This window comes from Hylaeus volcanicus, chromosome 1, assembly GCF_026283585.1.
Source record: "Hylaeus volcanicus isolate JK05 chromosome 1, UHH_iyHylVolc1.0_haploid, whole genome shotgun sequence".
NCBI lineage: Eukaryota > Metazoa > Arthropoda > Insecta > Hymenoptera > Colletidae > Hylaeus > Hylaeus volcanicus.
The window spans coordinates 262982-286693 of record NC_071976.1 but is presented as its reverse complement, the minus strand read 5'-3'; the positions used below and the strand labels follow the sequence as shown (position 1 = coordinate 286693).

Genomic DNA, 23712 nt, shown 5'->3' with positions numbered 1-23712 from the left:
ACTCTCACACTCACTCTCACACTCACTCTCACACTCACTCTCACTCTCACTCTCACTCTCACTCTCACTCTCACTCTCTCTCTAGCTCTCGCCAAGCTACCTCCATTTGAGCTTTTAATCCATCCGCTAGATGGCTATAGTGCTGTTTGTCAGAAATATTGTTTTTCACTGCATCACCCCCGCACCGGCCCGCACCGATCCGCCTGAATATACACGGATGCACATGGAGTGTATGTACAATTGTACACATGCAACGTTAGGAGACATCAAGAGTTGTTAGCAAATGTTAGGATGTATTGGGAGGTGTTTGGAGATATTAGGATGCATTTGGAACAACACTAGCATTTTTGTTATTTTCTTGACTACTATGTTAGATACAATTATACTTGAAAAACTAACTGCAACTGTAATTGTCTTAATTATTATTTCTTTTTTGTTTTTAGTAAAAATCAAATCAAATTATAGTTTATGAATTTTATTATAGAAAAGAAAAAGTTATAAATTGGTGTATACTAAATATTTTGATATTATGTGTTCTTTCTAAACAATCATTGTGTTAATAAAATTATTCCAACAGCGATATGATACATATCTATTCATATGTAAAGCTATACATCTATTCTATATATGTAAAAGCGGTATGGTAATAAACGTAAACAATTGATTTAAATCATTTTATTTATTGACGAACATCGTTACCACTGATTTTCATGTTGACAGTCGTGCATAGAAAAGAAAAAAATAGAATGCGAATACTTACACCAGTCATAAGAAATATATACTTTCGTGTCATAGTGTCAGAGAGTAATTGTATTCGCAGTTCTGTTAGATAGATTTGGGCGATTAATATTAAATACAAAATATATATATGTATATATATATATATAGATATATATATTTATAGCAGTAATATTTTCTCTCTCTCTCTCTCTCTCTCTCTCTCTCTCTCTCATAATATAATAACACATATCTCTTTGTAATATAGATAATCTTTCTTTGATTTTGCAAGGCCAGCATAGAAATCACACTAGAGAATGGTAAACTTAGTTTTTGTCTCCTAAAATTTAGACAAAGAGATGCTCTTATCAAATGAGCCATTAATTTAAACACAATTCGTGATATATACATTTATAAAATTAACCTCGGTTAATTACGAATTTCTCATAAATATTAAATTTAATTCTAAATAATGGAAGTTGCTTTTAAATGCCTGTATCTAAATGTTATCAAATGTTCTGCGGTATCGATTTTTTTTATATAATACGCGTGTGCGTGTTTTTTGTCAAATTATTGTTTTCGCATTTTATACTAAATATACTAAAATGGTACAGTTTAAAATAATTATGATATACATTTTTCAGCATCTGTGATGTTCCAGTTTATCAATTTATAAACACTACGCATTAGAGTCTACAGTGATTCGATTTTCCGATTCTGATCTTTGATTACGGCTGATAAATTTGTAAATGTCTGTGTAATATTTTTAAAAACAATTTCCAGTTGTTACATATTTATCTCTAGATACCTATAACATATTTCTTTCACCTTTATCTTTTAGATTCACCGTTTCACAAAATTTATGTCGTTTTTACATAAAAGGGTTTCATTTCGACGAATTTTAGCTATTTTTGCACCTCTATCAGTGCCGTAACCTTCGGTTTTTGTAACGTAAAAAAAGACATTGATGGTAATTTTGATCGATAAATTCCATGAAATCGAGCAGTCAATATACAATCTAAAAGAACGTCGTGAAAATACATCGATCGTAAACCGTATAAAATATACTGTGTGCTTGTTGTCTTTAGAACAGTTAGAAATAGCATTGCTGGAAAATGTTTACAACAGTTGCTGATTTCTGCATTTTTCTTGTATATTTGCAGAAGCATTATTTATCCAGAGATGTTTGCCGGTATTACAAACATCACTGTTTGAAATAACTTTAATGTAACTGTAAAGATACATCGTTGCTAAATATTCATTTCGAAATATCATTTTTTCTCGTAGTTTCGAAAATTTGATGTGAAATTTGATAAAACACAACTCTCCCGCAGTTAACATTCAGAAATAACAGTTTTTCAATATCAAAGCAATGTAAAGAATGTAAAAGGTTATGTCATATCGAGAAACCTGATGTTTCGTGTAAAATGGGAAAAATGCGATACACTCGAAAACGACATCGTATAGGCAGTGATAATTGTGATATATCTGCAAAGTATTTGTAAAGTTATACAAAGTTTCATTGAAATACAGAAGAAAACTTGTACTTGTAGAAAAAATCGTCAATCGAGAAAAAGTATATGTATGTATGTATACTATCTTATACGCGCTTCAGAGGCAAATATTGTATGAAAAGGAATGTAGAAAAACTAAGAGACGTAGATTTTACTAAGATAAACTTTGGTATTATATATGAGTGAACTTTCGTGTCCCTCTGTTCTTTCTTTTCTTTAACACTTTCGATCTTTCCGTGTAGGAAGATAGCCGATTATTTACAAAAAAAAACTGATATAAAGTACAACGTGATTACTACTACTACTACTACTACTACTACTACTAATAATAATAATAATAATAATAATAATAATAATAATAATAATGATAATGATAATAATAAATCGTCTACTAATACCGTCAGTGAAAAATAATGAAAATAAAGTGCGTAACTAAGCAAACAAAGCACGCTCAGTTTACGTTGCGTATTAGTGAACAATAAACGATAATACGTGTTCTATTCGTACGCTAACGACACATCGGTACGGTGTGTGTGTGTGTGAGTGTGTGTGTGTCTTAAACAATTTGGTGCAGCTAAATCATCGTAATCGTTAAAATGGCTAGAAAAACTAATCTTACGCTAAATTGGCTAACGATATCGGAAGATTAATCAACGAAAGCATTCGTACTTTCTACAATTGTTTCGGTCTAATACAAGAGAAAAAAAAACTAGTAATGGTTTCGGTAAATTTACCGTGATAAATACTGTTTCTAACAATACACATTCTTGTTTCAACATGAGACGTGAGAAATATATCGATAAAATACATATTTCTATAGTCCATAAGCGCATCGATACTTAAATCAGTCGCTTTATACTGTTTTATGGGACAACACGCTAGTTACCCCGTTTAGAAACAACACGAGGACTACATAGTACATGTATGTATGTGCGTAATACATACATACCTGTATATGTACGCCCTCAATTTATGAACATTTAATTATTACAGATAAAATGTATTATATTATTTAATTTGTGTGTTTACACTTAGTTTCGGAAACACTTAGTCTAAAGGCCATTTTACGTTTTATTCTAAAATTTCTAATATTATAATGACAAGATGCGCCTACGTCTTTAATGTTTCCATCTCTATTCAAGTTTGCGTGTGTTTGTGTGATCATTTATTTGTAATTATATTGACTATTAGAGGTTGACTTATACCTATTAATAAATTAATAGATAAATAATATGGTTAAAAGTCAAACAAGTATTATACCACAAGTAACAATTAGCTACGCTGCAAATATCTGAAAAGACGCGTCGCTATAATTATATGTATATCGCAGACTCATTTTGTTTTCTAAATCTCGTTTTCATTTCTAAACCCGTCACGTTTAATATACAGCGTTTGTACCAATTTCTACCTAAGAAAGTTTAATATAGTCCAAGTAAAAACGTAAAGCATCTCGATTGCAAGTTTCAAACTCTCTGCAATGAATTCTCGGAAGGTTTCCCTCGAAAGAAACGGTTCCGAAAAAGTAACGGTATTCTCGTAAAGAGTTGTCAACTATTACGCCCAACTAATTATTCAAGTCTAATTGTCGTAATGGGAAACGTTGCTCACCGATGCAGGTGTATTAAACGTATCTCGAGGAGAGTTTTAAACGGTAGATGTTTGTTGATTGTTGTTATCCAATGGAATACTCGTTGAACATTCTTTCAACATTGCTCGCAATCGAAGAATTTCCTTTGAAGCGGCTGCAAGGTCGGATTGCAATTGTAGCTCCTTCTCTCGTAGACGTTTTATATCACGTTGGCAAGTCTGTAAAAAAGTGAAATTACTGCGTCAAGTATACGGGATATTTGAATATATAAAGATCGAACGAATCAATAAATGAATAATAATTCCAATTTAAAATTGAAAAAGGTACTTGGTACATACCACATTCTGCCTCAGTAGATCTAACTTGTCGCATTTAAGCCTTGTAACTTCCATCTTGAGGTTTTCGTTTTCTAAAACGCCATCCTTGGTGGCGCACCTTGCCGTGTCGTGAGTTTCCGCAGAACTCATCGATTCGAGGCCTGTGTCGCTGTCAGGATAGACGGCCTGGTCGAGCTCAAGTTCGCTATTCAACGAACTGTCGTCACTTTCCGAAATAATACGCTGCGTAGTCTCCGTCTTCTCCGATCTTTCTTGTTTCCTCAAGTTTTCGTGAGTCAGCCTTTGGACGGAAGGTGCGGAAGTTTTGTCCATAACGGTTGTATCGTTGCTGGTACAAACCGACGCGGTGGATTCTCTACGATCGACCTCGTCTTGCTGTAGGGTGGCTAAACTGCTATCCTGATTGTCCGTGTTGGACAAACTACTGTCCTGGCTCCCTAAACTAGGGCTCCCGTGTTCCGAATCTCTTCGAAGGGTCAGATCAGGGGAGCCTAAAGGACTCGACGGTTCTATCGAACGTTTCCCGCTAATCTTAGTAGTCGATTGTCGATTGCTCGGTGGACTAGGCTCCGATTGACCCTTTTTCGATAACTGCTGAGGTACGCTCTCTGTAGACGCGTTTCTGACCCGCGAAATCAGTGCCTTCCGAACAGTATCGATGAATCTAGACCCGCTTCCTCCGCTACCAGATCCCGATGCGTCGCTCGTCGTCGGACTTACCGGGCAATTTCCACCAAATCCTAAACCGGCACCTCCCAAACCGATAGCTCCGCCAAGAAATTCCGCGGTTTTTCCTTGCAAGTCTTCCGTCAACGACTCCAACAGTGCCGATCTCGTTCTTAGCTATTCATTTGAAATTGATCTCGTTAGTATCGAGAATCGATGTAGAGGATCGTGTCTTGTTGTCTTATCATTTCTATATAGAGTATTCTCGAGAAATTTCAGTTGGAAATAAAGAAACGATGCTTAATAGTTGTATAGTTACCTCGAGTTTCGAGAACTTGTCAGCTTTGTACGCTGCGTTTTCAGCATTCACTAATTTCGTCAGAAGGAATTCCTTGAATTCGACTCCTCGCATAAATACAGCTGGTGCTGGCAATGCTGGACCAAACCAAGGAACATCGTTTCGAGCCGTGATGCTTACTTTGTACCTGTATTTAGAATACGAATGTAGAAATGCCTAGAAATACTGTGCCGCGATCGGTAACATCGGTAATATCATTCTATATCTACAACCGTACAATTAAGCTCATTGTCAGTTTCGATAATTAACAGTACATTAGAGAACCGATATATCCGAATTTCACGGCATCTTAACGCGTCAAGAACACGGTACACAAGTACGTACGTACACGAATCTAAAAATATATACCTGGTATTAGAAGTGCAGGGGTCAACGACCTGCACCACGATGAATGCATGTAAGAAGTGGCTGGCGATCATATCTGGGCTGAAAGGAGTTGGCTCCTCTTGGAATATTATCGCGACGATGTCATTGCCGATGTGTCTTTTACGCTGCAATTGCTGAGAGTCCCCTGAACTGTATGGAAGAAGGGAGGCGACATGGAAGAGCACTTCTCGCCCTCGAAATACCTCGTATACCGCAGAATCTCCGGTCTGGCCGTGTCGAGTATCCAAACCTCCGCGATATCTGCGAAAATCAACATTCGAGCCTTAACGTCGCGTCGTACAAGTCCGTTTACATACATTACATACATATTACACATTAAACAACCTAAACTCTCGGTGGACCCTCGCAGTGAAATTCTCAATATATATATATATAGAATAACAACTATAATATTCGTTTAAAAAACTCATATATATACTCGTATTTCGCGGAGACACTTTGCGCTATTCTATTTTAAGCGATACAGTATTTTAAGCGACACAGCGATAGACTACAAACGAAATGTTATATACCCTTTGTGATCCTTCAAATCGATCCTTTGGCCTAGCAAGTCGAGAAATTCTTGGAAAGCTGGCGTAATTTGCCTGTTTCCAAAAAGTTGCTCCTCGGTGATTTGCCCGGCACGTTGATGAAGAACGCCGAATTTAAACCTCGACACCAACGCGTGTTCGTCGTACCGTGCTATCAGTGTACCAGCACCAGAACAGACCACGGGCATCAGCGTGCTTACGTTCAACGTCTCGTTGATTGCCTGTACAAAGAATCCACGTTAAACAGACATTAACCTTCATTCAAGTAAATATTTCATTTTCATTTTGACCCTAGACAAAATATATGAGACGAATTAAAAGTTTCCCACTCTCTATCTAGCGTATACACATAGTACATTACACACCGTGTATCGGTTAGATATACTAATAGAGTTGAAATCAGAAAAAATGCTACATGCGGAATTCTTTCTGAAATATAGACGACTATGACACTGTATGCGATTAAAGTCGACATCTGTTTCTCTTTAACCAACAGTTTCACGTGGTATTTTTCGCGCAATCGTCAACGGTATTAAGCTTCTACAATTATTTCGACAATTCTTTTCGTCAACTTGACTCTTCAAGAAATATTTATCGTATGTTTTCGAAATCTGGGAGAGGGGGTGCTCGAGATTAGAGATTTTTACATAATCGATACCTTATCTCGTTCCGTCAATTATACGTGGTATATTTTCTAATTGTAATCATTCTTTCTTAACATCGCAAACAAATATACATAGAGCTGCATAAACTCTTATTTACAGTATTATGTATTGTAATTACTTTGAATGTACGTACGACTGATATCGTTCGAATGTGTACATTGCAACGTTACACTGTTGGAAGCACCGTTAACCTCCGAGGGGATAATTGGGCACAGTGAAAGCGTTAAACAAAAGAATACTCGAACGTATTCCGTAAAGCCGTAAAGGGCGTAAAGCGTAAAAGAAACAAGGGAAACTTCACCTTGACCATTTTCGCCGGCGACGGATTCGGACCGAGGTTCGTGGCTGGTACCAATTCGTGGGTCGAGCCAGCTCGCAATCGCAACAAGACTCTCCAGTGCTCCTGTCCAGCGACTGTCTCGGCCTTCACAGAGACGAGGACCGGCCCGTTCTCTCCGTCCCTTCCCACCAGGTTCACGTGCTCCTGCAAAACGAAAAGGAAAAGGTTCGAACAAGACGAAACACAGCGGGCCATTTTGTCAACGGTGTCAACCCCGACAACTTCCAAGTCCTCGCAACAACGAACAACAATCAACCCAACTATCGGCTGACTTTGACGTTGTTGGTGCGTACCGAGAGCATGGAAATTGTTACATAACGCGACGCGACGCCGACGCCGACGCCGACGCCCAGCACGCGAAACTTACACTCGCTGGATTCTCCTATTCAAATCATTTTGTCTTCCGTATCAATTTTCTGACTTTCAACCAAATCAACTAACAATCGCTTCAAACTAAACCTATATACTACATACAATTTTATTTTTAGCATTAAGACTGCAACTGTGCATTATACAGATCACGTAGAAAGATAAGTATGGTTATTAAACGCACCAAGTGATACAGTGCACCATGTGTTTTACGTTACGTTACGTTACATTACACGGTATGCGTTACGGCATAACACGCCGAGGTGTGTCATTATCGTAGACGTGCTAGAGCAACGCGTTACATTTAATTATATTACACCACACGGCCAGTCTATTTAAGCTAACATGTCACTCTACCTGTAACAACATGGAATTTCATATGAAACAAGTTCGTTATAATTATTACGGATGTTATGATATACTATCATATAATATACACGTTACGTTATTCTAATTATTTTTAAGTAACAAATTCATTCAAATTATTACTTTTTTCGACAACTTTTATAACCGACATCTGCGATGCCATAACAACGCAATTTCGAACTATACGCTAATTGCAGATAACGCATAGCGACAGGTGTGCTTTGAAAAAAAGGACGACAGGTGGACGAACAGTTACGAAGGAATGGAAAAGAGAAATGTCCATGCTTTGAATTTCTTGTAAAGTATATACGGTAAAAGCGGAACAAGAGCAGACACGAAATACCAATTACTATGATGCATCGTTTCGTACACTAATTACAGGAGAAGACTAATCTAGCTATTCTCGTTATAGAGCTTCATCTTTCACAGCTCGGATGCGACGCGACGCGACTTGACGTAATTTACGCGTTACCTTTAATCAGAAAATAGCAAATCGAATGATTTTGCGAAAGACTATATTTGTACCCATGGAATTTGATAAAATTATTAATTAGCACAACTGCGAATAAAGACGCGATAAATTCGCGATGACTTCTCCACGACTGTTTCAACAAGTTTAAAACAGAATCTAACCGAGCCCGATCCAAACTTATTATCTATGTATATGTACAATGCATAAATAATGCAGGTAAAGAAGGGTCGGGGCAAGCGGAAGAAAAACGGAGGCATCTTAAAAGCGTCTAAGAATGAAAATCAGGGATGTCGAAGAGGAGAAGGGAGTCAAGGAGAGAAGAGGAGAGTTTCTTCTTATTGGTATATACAATATAGGCATCGGTGTAGACTATGAGAACGTTCCCACTCCCACGCCCGAAGTGCTCTTTTCCTTTTCCTGCGCCCCTTTACCCCTCCTTTCCTATCCGCCTCGACTCATCATCCTTTTCTATCTACGCTCGTGATTCTACGCGTGTATGCGCGCTTACGCCTGCGAACCGTAACAATAGGCTGATCGTAAAGTAGGAATCGTCAAGAAATCGGAAATGGCCGGAATGTCCGTGTGTGGTTGGTTAGTATTTTATGAACGATATACAATATAATAAAACAATTAATGTATAATTTACATACCCTGCCAACGAAGAATCGCCTGTAACATTTGGCGGTGTCGTCTTGGTCTATTCTGGGTTGCCAGGCAGGCTGTGCCGGAAGTAACGCCCTACCAGTCGAGTCCAGGGGATGCCGATGATCGGTACCATCGATCCAATATCCAGGTGGTATCACCACCAAAGGTGGCTGAGATCCGGAAGTGGCTTGCTGAAGCGCAGCCTCCATAAGAGCCCTGCCAACCGGTGCATCTCCGACCGGCGACGGAGAAGGCGAGGGTGTGTGATTATTCTGATTACCAGGACTCGAGGCTGCCCTGTCCTCCCTCGGGGTCTGTAATCGCGACGATATCAGGCTAGTTTGCTACGTGCTTTGGATCTCTATTCAACGCTATCCAACGTTTCAAACTTTTCAACATTTTCCGAACTTATCTATACATATAGTACATACATATACGTATTCAAGGTGCACGATATTCGTAACGTGTTATCGCACGTAGTTAGCTATGCGACAGACAACTGGTAGAAATATCGATAGTTTGCTTATCGACCAACACGTTCAAGTATGATTGTCGAATTGTTTAACCCAACCAGTTACTATTTGCGTAACTATAGTTTGCCTATGTCTACTCTCGCGCAATCAAATATTCCTTTCTCCTAAGAATTATGTTATTATTTAGATCTAAGATAAATATTTCTACTCGACAGCTAAAGAATATACAAAGTGGAACATATTGATCAGGCAATATGGAATACGGAATACGGAATACGGAATATGGAATATGGAATATGGAATATGGAATATGGAATGGAGCACGAACAACGGAAAGTGCATAGAACGCACACGATCCTGCAGGTAACATGTGCTGCCAAAATATCACTGGTTGGACGTTATCACGTGTCACGTGGAATATCGATTATCGAAGACCATACCTCCGTTAAGATGTGCCTTCGTTAATCGTCTCTCATCGTGCGATTATTCTTGAAAAATTAACTCGGTAGTATTCGGTAGGTATAATTCGGTCGATATTATCTTTCATTTCAGATCGCATGCAGTTACTTGGTATACTCGTACTTATGCTTATCGCGTACATATATTTTTAAACGTGTTATACAACCCGAGCTAAAATAATAAAACCAAATTTCATCGCGGTTATAGTTGCTTTGTAATGTTTGCTTTAAACGTTAAACGAATTTTCGTTGTATCTGGTGGTAATATCTTTTCGATACTTTTGTCTACCTGGACCCTTCGAATTAACCGCTATGCAATGGAAATGACGCACGCTGCTGCACACTGACCATTAAAAGGGCGGCGACCGCTGATAATAATAGGAACATGTGGTGTTACGGCAGGTGGTAGGTCTGTACATGTATAGTAATACTTACGAGCATAACGCAAACGGCTGCTCGTGTATATCGTTGCTTCTGTGATATCGAACGACCAATCAGTTATTTCAGCTTCCAGTTGTGCTGCTTGCCCTTAACCATTAACATTCATGTACTCTGCGATTATTACCTTTTATTATTGCCAATTGACTAACTTTGAATTTCTCGTGGTACGTAGATTCCAAAGTACGCTCATTATACGAGGAAACGAAATTCTTCGTAAAAATCGTGAGACCTCTAGCCCTGGATCTAAACATAGTAAAACCAGAAGACCTTTTTTTCCACCATCTTTTTCTCCGGCTGCTAGCATTGCTTCTTCCCCGATGCTTCGACTCGAGTTTATATTTGGCAGCGGAGAAAAAGGAAACAAGTCGAGAACACCAAGAACCGAGGACCGAGGACCGAGGACACAAACTACGGAACCAAAAGATCCTCTCTTTTTCCGTCTATTTCGACAAGATCGGTTCGTACATTTTTCCCCCCACTGGACCAAGGCGTACGAATACGAATTTAGAAGCACTTAAATTAGTGGACGAAAGGCAGAGGGGAAAAAATGAATTTCCTTGGACAGCGAATGGCACGAGAGAGCATCGGGAAACTGCAGGAAGTTTAAGCCAGACGTTGACGAAGACTGTGAAACGTAATCCGAGCGGCCACATCCGCATTACTTTTAACTCTACCGGGTCTTACCTCTTCCTGTCGTTGTCCCAATGAAATCACCAACGCTTCCCACTTATTTCTCTCTATTTATCTTAACATTATCTTTTTTACGCTTTTCCTTTTAAACGTTCGCAGCTTTACGTGGATTTGCACTCGTCGATACGTACACGTCATTGTACGTTAGGCGCTAATAAATAATGTTTGCTGACACTTAACCGTACATGTGATGATACGTTAACATACGCGGAATTAATCGTTTACATAGAATCAGCTGCGAAACGCATACTTTACTACAAATAAATGTTCGGTTCGATTCGATTCGATTCGATTCGATTCGATTCGATTCGATTCGAGAGAGCCGTAGGTCCTTGTTGAGAATCCCTGGTGTAGCGTGTCCGTCGAGCGGATTTTTAACGCGATAAATCTTGTTCCTGTTCCTTCCCTTGTTCCGATAATGAACACGTAATTAACCGACTTACCGCCAAGTAAAACGTTAACCGTGCACAGGCGTTAGATGCGATTCCACGTGCGAGCGTTAATTGCTTTCTTCGTAAACTCGAGCGCGCATATTTTCTACGTTAATGGCTCTTCTGGTGGGAGACTCTTTCCAGCCTTCTGATTTAATACAATCGCAATCGGAACATCTACGATTGTAAAAAAGCGTTTGTTTAAAAATAATCATTGTTCGGATTTACTTGAGAGATTACGAGAAAACTGCTATTCTCTATCGTTTAAAGCCATCGACCCCGAGTTTCGTCACTTTAAAAAATGGTGTACCGAGATACAGATTATCGTTTTTCATTCTTTCGAGTATACACGTAAAAATACAATATAAACCATAAACCAAACGCTGACAAGTGCTTCTTTAACTTGCCAAGTTCCTAAAACGCGATTTAGTACAATATCTCAGGCAACGTATCGATATCGACCACGTTATACGAGAGTCACCGCGCTAGGTACAACACACATACACACAAGTACGTTGATACTTGGTTTCCCAATGTACACTTATACTTGGTACACGTAATCCTATTACTTTCAATTATCCAATGTGAACGAAAAATGCTCAAGATGTTCCGAATGGCTAAGGATTGGGTATGTAGGCCAAGCTAGCCAAGGCTTGAAAATCTTTAAAGATTAAATTCTGAGGAGGACGTGTTTCTCCAAGCGACCAGCCATTCTGCTTCACTCATATATACGTGTACGTATTCTGTAAGGAATGGAGCAGGTAAAACCACGGGAAATACGTCGGCGTCGCTTTCTTGCAAGTATAGTACGGGCAACGATGAAAATGCACGGCGGGGCCCGTCGCTTCGTTCTAAAACTCTGAAGTTTGTTAACATCTCGTGATGGATGCATAATTGCAATACATTTTTTAAATAATTTTCATTTTTTCATGTTAAAAATGTTTGTTCGCGTTTGAAAAACGTCGAGTTAATGGGTTGTCGAGGCTCAACTATTGTATGTATACCGCTGCTTCGCTATCTAGCTGTTACGAACCAGCACTTTTAATGCGAGCAACGTTTCCAGCGCACGTTGTTAGTGTATAATGTACCGATATGGGTTATTTGCATTACTCGCCACTTTTGTTACGCGACGGACTTGTATCGTTCGCGCAGAAAAGAACGTTGTCTCACGTTGTATACTATATTTTTCGTGTATAGGGTAATTTTCATCTAAACGTAAATGTTTGTATACTTCCATTCAATCTTGCCGTTTCCTGCTCCGGCATATCCACACTCGACGAGTTTACCCCGTTTCTTCTCCTAGAATTGTACCGTTCTTGTGTTCCTCCTCTCGTCGCATCGCGTCGCGTCGCGTCGATGCAATCGAGGCTTTTCTACGGTTGGCACTCGATGAGTCACGACGCACAAACACCACGTTTATGCTGTATGCCATGCCTCTTGGCCAAGTCTTGTTCCCTCGTTTTCTATCGTCCTCTCGGTGCGGTCTCAATTTTTCTGCCCGCTACGACGTTCTTTCTTCGCGGTGCTTGCGACGTCCCCCATATATTTCTCTCAATTTGCTAGGCCTGCCATTATGCCTATCGGTGCCAATACATTTCCATGTTTCTTTCTCCGATACAGAAAGAAATACACCACGTTTTCAGAACGAGATTTAGTTGAAACACACAGAGGGAAAATATACAAAAATTATGAATTAACGAATCGATGAAATTATTTATCGAGATAAAACCATAGACGTAGAATAGAATGTACAAGTATACTAACCTCAACTCTTATTACAATCTCTTTTACTCGGCATATCTTTAGACTATTCTCTGTTGCGAAACAACGTGATTTTTGGAATGGATTTCATATATAGGGTGGACAGTGACGTGTTGTTTCTATCGGTGGTACGTCGTTATTTATAATTCAAGCGGAAACGCCGCCTCATCGATGTTCGGGGTGGCATACATTCGATAAGACACGCATTCAGCGTATTATGCTCTCTGAATGTAAACAAGGAAATAATGCAGTTATCGTCAATAAATGTGTTGCGTACAACGACACGCTCGATGCTTGTAAATTACTTGGTCCGGTGAATTCTGATCAATCGTTACGTGTCATGAAAATAGAAAATTTTACTTTTAATCCCCATTTATATTCGCATAAATGTCAGTGTTTACCTCTGTTTTCTTCAACATTATCGAGGTATCCAAGTGGTATTTTTTGCATCGTCATCTACACATCATTTTTATCTCTATCAGTTTTCCCGGTCTTGTGTTTCCTCCAGGCTTGTTTTTCGCACAGTCTACCGCGATCACTGTTTCTACCAACTGTTTCAGGTCACATTTCCAAAGGCACGGTTCAATACAACAGAAAAACTATTTGTTCGCGAATACATGTTTTACTTTGCCGTCCTTTGTGAATTTTCTATTCTTCTAAGATGGATGTTGCAATTTTGTTTTAGATCAATCATTAAAAATATCCTTCTGGTAGTTAGTCTTTTTCCCTCGAAAAATATTTCGAACGAAAGCGGCGTCAGGTATGTATGTGTATGTATGTATGTACATACAAACCGGCGCGTCATTAGCATCGAGGCAAAGATAGAAGAGGGAGAGACACCCTTGACTATATCTTAGTCATATCTCCTTTCCTGGAATTTTAGGGGAGAATGCAAACGACCGTAAAGAGAGAAGAGAAGAGAAGAGAAGAGAAGAGAAGAGAAAGAAAAGTTTCCTAGGCAAAGACCGGTAATATACGATATACCAGCTAGACACCCCAATGATTTTTATACGCCAGAGCAACGGAAGAAGAGACTATTGACTCCATGAATCGATCGAACCATAGGTAGTCAAGATTGGAGGCCAATTTCGTGTCTGACTCATGTATTGCCGGTAATACCAATGCGGGGGAGAATAATACTTTGATAAAGTCCGATCACAGAAATGTACTTGGAGAGAAATTCCATCGAGTGATGTATCATCGATCCATGTCCCGAGTTATCTCGTTTTGTCAGAGTTAGTCTCGTTTTAGTCTCGTTTTGTTTGATCCTCTAACAATAAGAAAAAATGGTATTAGCGCACACACGAATTTAACAATGATGGAAAACTATAGAAAAATCAAAAACCCTTAGAGAAAAGACGGTTCGATAAGTGGAAAATTTCTACGGACACCATAAGATTGCAACAATGAGATAACAACGCTTTGGACTTATTAGTTACATCCTTCTTAATTGCACACCGGAAGCTAGAAGCTTCCAAGTAGGAAACGTGACGCATCCAATAATAGTCAAGTATGTTGTGTCGTATCAGAAAAGAGAGTGGCGTTAAGAGTAGATTCATCCATAAGTAATTTAAGACTTTCTAATACGTAGGCGTAAAAGGCATCGAGTATACGATACCAAGAGTACAGTTGGTTCGTTTGATCGGCAAAGAACTGCAACGGGAAAGTTGGGAAATCGATGCGAAAACAAGACAGAAATATGTTATCGATACAAAGAAATGCTTGAAACACTGAGTATGCATAGTCCAAGCAGGATGAGACATAGAAAGCCGCTTACTCGAGCTTTTATAATGACAGAGTGGTCGAGCACCAAGGCAGATACATTAGCGGAAGTTATTTCATTATTTCAAGTTTCCATTGTGAACGGTAAATATTCGCGGCGATGATCCAAGTCGCCCGAAGATGCTACACGAAACTCTGCACCGTGAAGGAATTTTACTCTCGTTGCGTTAGTTGTAGGTAATATAACCGAGTAACTAACTTGGATAAAAAAGAGAAAAGTAAGCAAAAAGTAAAAGAATCGTATCAATTTGTACTGACCTCTTTTGTTTCTTTTAACGTTCCCGATCGTCGGCGTCGTCGACGAGTCGAATGAGTTTCGAGCGTAGTTTAGCTAACCGAAGAACGACGAGAGTAAACAAAAGAGCACAAGAGAGACACAGGATAGGGGGATGAAATGGAGTGGGATAGAGGGGTGTAAAGGAAAAGGCTGAACGCAACTCGCGTATTAATAATGCAGGTCGTAAGGGCGAGACAGAGAATCGAGAGAAAGAAGAGCCTTTTTAACCCCCTGACAAACCGGGGAGTTTGCCGCATTATCCCTCGACCCTAAGCAAACTGCACGAATACAGATTCGTCGTTCTTCTTTCATCTCTTCATTCTTTTCGTTCTCGTTCTCGTTCTCGTTCGCGTTCTCGTTCTCATCGTATCTGTATCACGGGCTCGTCTATGCGATTCACACAAACGTTACGTGCACGTGTATTTACTTGCCTATCTCGTATTTACACACCTTTGCACAGATACTTCTGTAAGGGAGGATATGCGATTCTCAGTTTCCTAAAACTCTGCAATTCTTGTAAATAAGTACTAATAGTCCTTTCGAGACACGTAACAGTACCAAAATAGATTTGGTAAAAAGTAGGGATACGAGTGATAATAAGTAAATAATAATGTGAAAGAATCTTTTCTAACGGAAAAATGAACGCTGATTATTCGTATTACGCGAAAGCGAAAGAAAAAATAACAACGCGCGTGTGTACGTTGTTATCAACTACGAAAAACTTAACGCTACGGTTATATCGCGACACTTAAAGTCGAGTGCTATGTATTCCAGCCACGTAAGCGATAATCTAATGAGAGGAAACGGAGCAATTATGGTCGCCTCGACACCGACACCGACACCGACACCGACGTCGACGCTGACGCCGACGCCGACGCCGACGCCGACGATTCGATTCATCGCTCTCGAGATTTAAAACAGTACCGAATATAATGCGCAAAGAGGAAAAAACGGTTAGACTCTCACATAGCCGTGTAATTATATCGATGAATGAGAGAACGTGCCGATCAAGCGCGATAATTAATTCCACTATAACCACGGTACTGTATCATCGATAGACAATTTTAAATCCTCCAGAGTAATTAGTATTGCCAATCATCGATTTCTTTTCGCTTTTCATGGCAAGTTCTAGCCTCGTTAAGAAACATCGAATATGATAACTTTATTAGCCGCCAACAACAGTGAGTAAATAGTAACTTTAATTGAATACTAAACGGGTGCAGAACGAAAATGATCTCCGACAAGTTATGGAAAAATAAAGTTTTTCTCAATTTCGTTCCTTTTATCCTTCGGTTTCAAATATGTTCCGTATTATTGTAAATAAAGTTGTTTCAAGGAAACAAGCGCACGTGAATATGTAAACGGTAAAACGATTAAAAGTTTACGAGCAAGGGGGGGGGGGGGGGCAATAGCTCAAGAAGAATTACACGGGTCTCAAAATACGCAGCGCACTCGGTTCGCGAGTTACAAAGGTTGCGATCATAGTTGTATAGTAGTTGAAAAATCAAGAGCCCCTCCGTAGCGGTTTTCGTGGCAGAGCTCGGCATGGCAAAAAGCACAAATCGACCAAGTTCATGGAAGAAGAAATCCAATTACATTGCGCACCGCTTTGCTTCCCTTTCTCGCAAGAAATCTTTATGGAACTAGCGATGCTCGCGATTACACTAGTCAACGGAATGTCTGCATTGCATACTTGCTCGAGTGTTTGTTTTTTGCCGAGAAAATTTATCGAATTAACGGAAAACTTGTCTAGTCCAGACTTGTATTCGTTTCAAGTTGACTGGCTAGTCACCTGAATTCGATAACGATATTTATTATACGACACGTAACGTGCACCTACTCGCAATTAGGTACAGTCGGTACACCGAGTAACCTTGGTTTTTTTTTGTCTAAAACACAGCAAGAAACTCATCTGCGATGCGCTCTAAACTAAACTAAACGTCTACAAGAATAATCGGAAAGATGATTTCGGTTCCAAAGTTTCCAGAATATCTCGCCAACGAAAGTGTTGGATTTTTGCGACCGAGAAAAGAAGAAAAGTCGAGGAAAAAGACAACTTTTTTTTCTTCCATCCGATGTGCCGGAGAAGGAGAAAGAAACAAGAGAGACGGTGTCTCCCGTGGGGATGAATAATTCAGTACGGGAGCGCATAGTTGGACGCGCCCATGTACCGTCTGCCTCGTATACATACATATACCTACCTAAAGCAAAAGGTGTGCCAGGAATGAAATCGTCGTCGCGAACCGTGGTCATTTCTACTAACGACGCCCAATCTATGCCTCGAACACGACCGAATATAGTCATTGGCCCAGAGCGCCGCGATTTTACCGCGAGTCCTTGCACGGAAAACAACCCCAAAAGCTCAAAATTTCCTTTACTTTTCATTTACGATACGTTTGCGACTATTAATATTTATTAATATTTGTCAGAGTGTGAAAAATACAAATGATACGGATACGTTCAATAACAGACATTTAAATACCGAGAATGTGTTGGAAATTCGTAAAGGAAAAAAAGAAGAAAAAAAAGTGTGCGATGCAATTCATGGTCTGCTGCGAGCAACTGTCTATCTGAAATTACGCAACACAATGTTTGTATGTATTACGTTCCGACGTAACGGGTTTGAATACCGAGAATGAAAACCTATCGATAGCGGGAATCCATGGGGTATACGCTCGGATTTCACCAAAACAATGAATTATTTTCGAATTGCTCTACTACATATATGTATACATATATACATGTATATTTCAGGAACAGAATGTCACTGGTTAGCAGTTATGAAACATGAACGACAGAAAGGATAAAAAGAACGAAAGTAAAGTATACACGTTTTCAGAATGTCTCGCAAAAGTTCGCGATCCTTTCGACCTCGTTACGATAAATGGCTCTTGCCGGAAGTAAGACTGTATCATTCGAGTGTCCCTGATGCAAGATTTTGAACAAGCATAACGGATGCTATCATTCTAAACCAAGGACGGTGACATTTTCATTATCGTCGCGTGCACTTTAAAGACGGAAAGAACCGATTTCTTTGCGTAACTGTATCGCGAGTGTCGGTGCTCTCAAGAATCTCGAAATCTTCTAGATAAGAATTAAACACTGACAACTTAAAAAAATATTTTTTATCGGCACGAACCTACTCGATGAATCGTGTCTTTTACCGGCTGGGGGGATTTTTTGATCGTGTTTACCGTGCAACGTTTTAGGAGGTAAACGCGCATTACTCGTTCCTAAACCGGGTTAAGGTCGAAATCGTGAAATTACCGACTACGAGCAAACACGATCGTGATCAAATATATCAAACGGTTTTCGTACCATTGTATTTAAATGTTCGATACGATATTACACAAGTACACGCGTTTTTTAAGCTGATTCGAACACGTTATCATTCGATCTAACTACGATAACCTTTCGCGAAGCTCTCGACGTTCGTTTCAATTCCGCGATAAGATCGATAATTACAGCGATGATATGCATTATGGTGTCGCTGCGCCATGCCATCCGAAACAAGGCAAGAAGAAAAGAAAAAGAAAAAAAAAAGAAAAAGAAGAAACAACTGAGTCGCGAAGCCAATTCTTTTTCAGGAAGAGTATTTTACTTTGACATCAAAGTATTTAACATTCGTTTTCATTCGTAATAAGAATAATTATGTCTGCTTAGAATTGTTATCGACTCACGATGCGTGCGTGCGTGTTTCAGCACGAAGAAAGAATAGGAATAAACGTTCGAAATGGGTTACAAAGGTAATCTAACGTATCGATTCTGTTGCCGCATTGCAAGTCCGGACACTGTCTAGCGAAAACTTGATCCTGTTCTAGGATGGATCGATTTTTCGTCGTTTCATTGGTCGTAGAGCGAACGAGCTGGCAGCTGTGCGGCGTGTTTGCACCTGGCTTGTCTATATGGCGACCAAGCGAACGCGTCTCTTACTAAAATCTCGCTTCTGGGGCAGCTACGCGAACGTGTACGCTGCTCCGCCTTGGCTTCGGGCCTTATACGTTAAAATAAGAAAAAAAGAGAGAAGGAGCCATATGAGAACAGCTGTGCGGCCCCTTTTGCAAACCGCCTTTTAGAACGGAGTCGAGCCGCTAACCGTGAGCGCGCGCCACTTGGTTTTTTACGGCTATGAAACGCTTCTCCGCTCATGTTTTGTATTTGCAACAGTTCGATCTCCGGAATCATTTCCTGCCGCGATTAATTTTCTCCGTGCGTGACCAACAACGAATTTCCAACGAAAAATGGCCCGACTGCTCCATTTCTTAATTAGATCAAAGTGAAATTTACTTTGAATCGCAACGTTTTTCTACGCGATGTTAAACTTTAAGAAATTACGAGTTAGAACAATGTACATACGTGCCAACAACCTGGGAGAACATTTCAACTTTACATGCAATTTCGTTGCAGAGCAACGATCTTGTATGCGGGATGCTTCGAAATGCACCGTGTATCCAGTTTCGTTTTTCTAAAAGAGTCTGCACGTATCGCGAAACAATAGTGCGGCAGAGAATGTAGAAAATACTCCGCGTTGCTTTTTTAAAATGCATTCGATCCGCTGCACGAATCCCGCATTTACTACCGCAGAGAAAATACATTTCTCGTGTTGCACTTATCCTGTAACGCTTCCGGGAACTTTTTTTTTCTATTCGCACACGATCCGAACGGTACTCAACGATTACGACACTCGCGACGGTCGTTCCTAAAAATCTCCTGAAATCGTATCAAACGATCTTTCAGAGCAAACAAATCTATCATTTCTGTACACATGTGTAAAATACGTAAGAAAAAAACGAATGGGATACTCGTTATCGGAACACGTTCCTTAAATACGACAATCAACGTAGAATTTTCGGAAGGCTCGACTTTCGCTACAGTCAACGTTGCGTAACGAAACGATTAATTTGTCAATAATAATTACGTGGATGATACAATATTTAATGGACTGTTGAGCAATATCAAAGTACGACTAGTACCCTTTCGCAGCCATATTATTGGCGCCGCGGCTGACTGCAACGCGAGCCGCTCCATTCCATTCCATTCCATTCCATTCCATTCCATTCCATTCCATTCCGGCGTGCGTGCGGACTCTAATCTTTTAGCATGTGTATGCAAATGAAGAAATTTCAACGGGTGAATCCAATCGTACCTATTTGCGAGACACAACTGCTTTCGCAGGGCATCGAGAGCTACTCTAAACTTACGAGAGACGAGAGACGAGAACATCCCAAGAAGCTTCCGAAATGAACATTTAAAAACGAATAGGAAAGGTCGATAGAAAATCCAGTAAAGTCATCGCATTACTCGGTCCTGATTTAAACGCGTGTAACGGATAAAACAAGTGACAAATCGCAACTCGTGCGCGCACTCGCCTATAATAGAATACTCGAATTATCGGCGGAATCGAGTACGACGAATCAACCAACGACAGCATGGACGCCGCTAATAAGTCGTCGTTTCGAGATCTTTAAACGTTCGTTCGACGACAAATGTAATTCTTGCCAATCAGGCCCAGTTCGTCTTGAACGAGAATTAAAATGTCTGTCGCCGAGCACGTGCTGGCGAGTCGTTAAGAGCGAGCCTTTAACTCGCTAGACGACTCCATGTCCTTTCGGTGTATTGTAATCGCGTATTTACGCGTACCTATAGATTTGAAGTTTATATTCCAGTGATAGTTTGCGATACTTGGCCATTCGAATATCATTCGAATGCAGAAAAATTCGACGACAAGTCCGAGTTGTAGTGTCGAGCCTATCATTGGCAAAAAGGTCGTACAAGAGGGAGCGTGTGTCTATACAAGAGATTGTACGTGCACGCGTAACCAACGACTCGCGGCTGGTCATGGGAAAATAGGACTTTTTAAAGAGTTTCGCGGCGCAGAACGATGGAGTAACGGGTTGTTAGAGGAAAATTACCGCCAAGCCGATCTTTGTGGTTACAGTTACCGCGCTCGTTTCTTGCCACTGTTTCTTTCCGATCCGTCCGCCTCTGGCTTGGATCCCTTTCTTTTCTTTCATCGCCACTTTATCTTCGTCTTCGTGGGTAAAAGCTCGTCAAGCTTGCGCGCAAAAAGTGTAACGGCAACCTTCTCAACTGTGACGTATCGTAACCGTTTCATGTACGAAAAGGAAATACGCGGAAGTGGTCCGGCACGCGTAATTACAGGAATTAAGATAGCGAACAAATCGTTTCCAAATACCGCAAGACGTCAAACTATCGCACACGATGCTTCGACGATTATTCCATTAATCGGTTCGCTCGCTTATCACCTCGTGTGCTATACATGTATATGTATATGTATATGTATAACACCGGTTACCGGTATAGGGTCTCAAACGACGAAATCGACCAAATAACTGATAGAGAAAGTGCTTGGAAAGATTAAACATCCATGAATTGATTTGAAAATTGCCTTATCGCTCTAACCTATACACAGTTGAACTCAACGGAAACATCAATGATGAAATACATGAAAGTGTACAGACTTTTCACGGAAGCATATTATACGTATGTATCACAAATCGCTATACGATACCGTTATTTGTCATTGATCGATCGAATCAAAATTTTCTTCATCTTTGATCGTAGTGTTTCCAAGAGCGCGGGAAAAACTGACCTGTGATATAAGTTTCGGGAGCGTGTGGGTATGCGCGTGCGCATGATTATTGTGTCCTGCCGAAGAACGGTCGGTGTTGGGCCTTTGTTGTTGTTGTTGTTGTTGTTGTTGTTGTTGTGGTTGTTGTTGTTGCTGCTGCTGCTGCTGTTGGCTGGCATCCGATCTGAGGTCGTGCCTCCATCTCAGTACACCCATCATAACCGTCTATCGTATCCTTGATTGGCTTCGAGGCTTTACCGAACACGAGTATCTTTTCAACCTTCGCACTACGGAAACCAGTTCGATCTCAACGCTCCGACCTAACCTAACGTGAATGTCCTGTTGCACCTTTACCAGGCTACACTGATCCCCGAGATGCTGGACGCTTCGGCGTCAGCGAAATAACAGAAATTCAACTCCGCGCACGGAATACACGACACTGTCAGCTCTTTCCTACTTTACACGTAGACGCGGTGAAATATTATTTCCGTCTATTAACGTACATCGGCCTGTTTTATCGCGAATATAATGAAAATGCGAACAAACAAAATGCGTTTAAAAAAGGTAACTCGACTCGTTTAATCGTAATTTCGTAACGAGGATATACATTGGCAAACTGGTTCGTATTGAAAACGATACCGTGAGCACAAAGTTATTAGGAGACTTGTTTTGAAAACACGCGGGAAATAACAGCCAGAATCGCATGTAACGCAGTGGCTTGCAAGCATAATACGTATACGCGTACCGCAGTCAGCGCCAGAAAATACGTGAATTTCTGCCTTTCTCTAACAACTTCGGGCCAACGCGTAACTCAACGTGCCGACCTCACTGACATTCTACCGTCGCGTCAGTGTACAAACACCACCAACCACTAACCACCAACCACCAACCACTGACCACTGACCATCAAGCACCGCGGAAAACTATTTAGGATCCCATTCGATCGTGGTTCGCTTCCAGCTCCAGTATACGATTGTTCATTTCGTCATTGAGATTCACCGTCATTCTCGTAATTTGATTCGACGATTATGCCGGGGCGATAACAACCAAGGATCGCACTTAACGCGGTGTGTGTCACTTTTTCACGACTACTTTGGCTCCTCTGTTCTCGTCGCCCACGTTTCGATCGGCAACCGAGCCGAGGTCGGAATAGAAAGTGTTTACACCGTGGGCGCGTTCGACGGAAAGGATCGCGCAGCAGACACGGACGAAACAGGCGCACGTAGCCACGCAAACACGTAGAATAAGAGCGAACGCGCGCACTACACACGCTTCGACACGCACAAGTGCAGAAACACGACTGGCATCGAGACCGTAACCCGTAACGTAACCGTACGATTCGAGAGGCTTGCCTCGTCTGCTGTCCCTGCTTCCCCACCACCCCGCAAACCCCCACCAACCAACCACTCCTTACCCCCGCGCGTCCCGATCGCTTCAACGTCCTGCTGTTCTTGGAGCTCTTGGAGCTCCCACCATCCTGCTGCTGTCGTACCGTGAACAAACGTTGCCATGGTCGCCATCGAGCGCGTAAACTCGATTCCACGGGAACTTGGATCACCTTTTTCTCCTCGCGATTAACGATCAATCAACGAGGTTTCGAGGTACCGTATTTTCAAATTAATTCTCGGGGAAAAAACCGTCGAACAACCTCGCAGCTTGGACTTGGAACAAATCCACGGTATGCTACGCTCATTTATGCCACGACTAATTCCATTTCATTTTCGTACGCAGAGTCAATTCTGTCCAATATCTTTTTACCATAAGGTAACAAGAAACGCAGCCAATGAAATATTCAGGTTATAGGAACGCATCTGTCGTCTTTTGAAATATCGATTATTAATTTTACGCTATA

General features: G+C 40.6%; 1 protein-coding gene across 5 annotated transcripts in view; it reads right to left on the bottom strand.

Moving 5' to 3' along the window:
• Positions 1-660: 660 nt before the first annotated feature.
• LOC128873681 (rap1 GTPase-activating protein 1) overlaps positions 661-23712 on the bottom strand; it is a 63668-nt gene continuing 40616 nt past the window's right edge. For 4 of the 5 annotated variants that reach the window (XM_054117409.1, XM_054117419.1, XM_054117438.1 and 1 more), the window contains 7 exons: positions 8961-9269; positions 7065-7247; positions 6081-6319; positions 5530-5808; positions 5143-5308; positions 4158-5000; positions 661-4037 (listed from right to left, as the gene is read on the bottom strand). In XM_054117409.1, the coding sequence (XP_053973384.1) occupies positions 3876-4037; positions 4158-5000; positions 5143-5308; positions 5530-5808; positions 6081-6319; positions 7065-7247; positions 8961-9269 (2181 nt within the window). In that variant the 3' untranslated portion in view covers positions 661-3875. Of the gene's footprint in view, positions 4038-4157; positions 5001-5142; positions 5309-5529; positions 5809-6080; positions 6320-7064; positions 7248-8960; positions 9270-21881; positions 23189-23712 lie in introns of those variants that run through there. The other variant, XM_054117446.1, reaches the window with a different exon arrangement.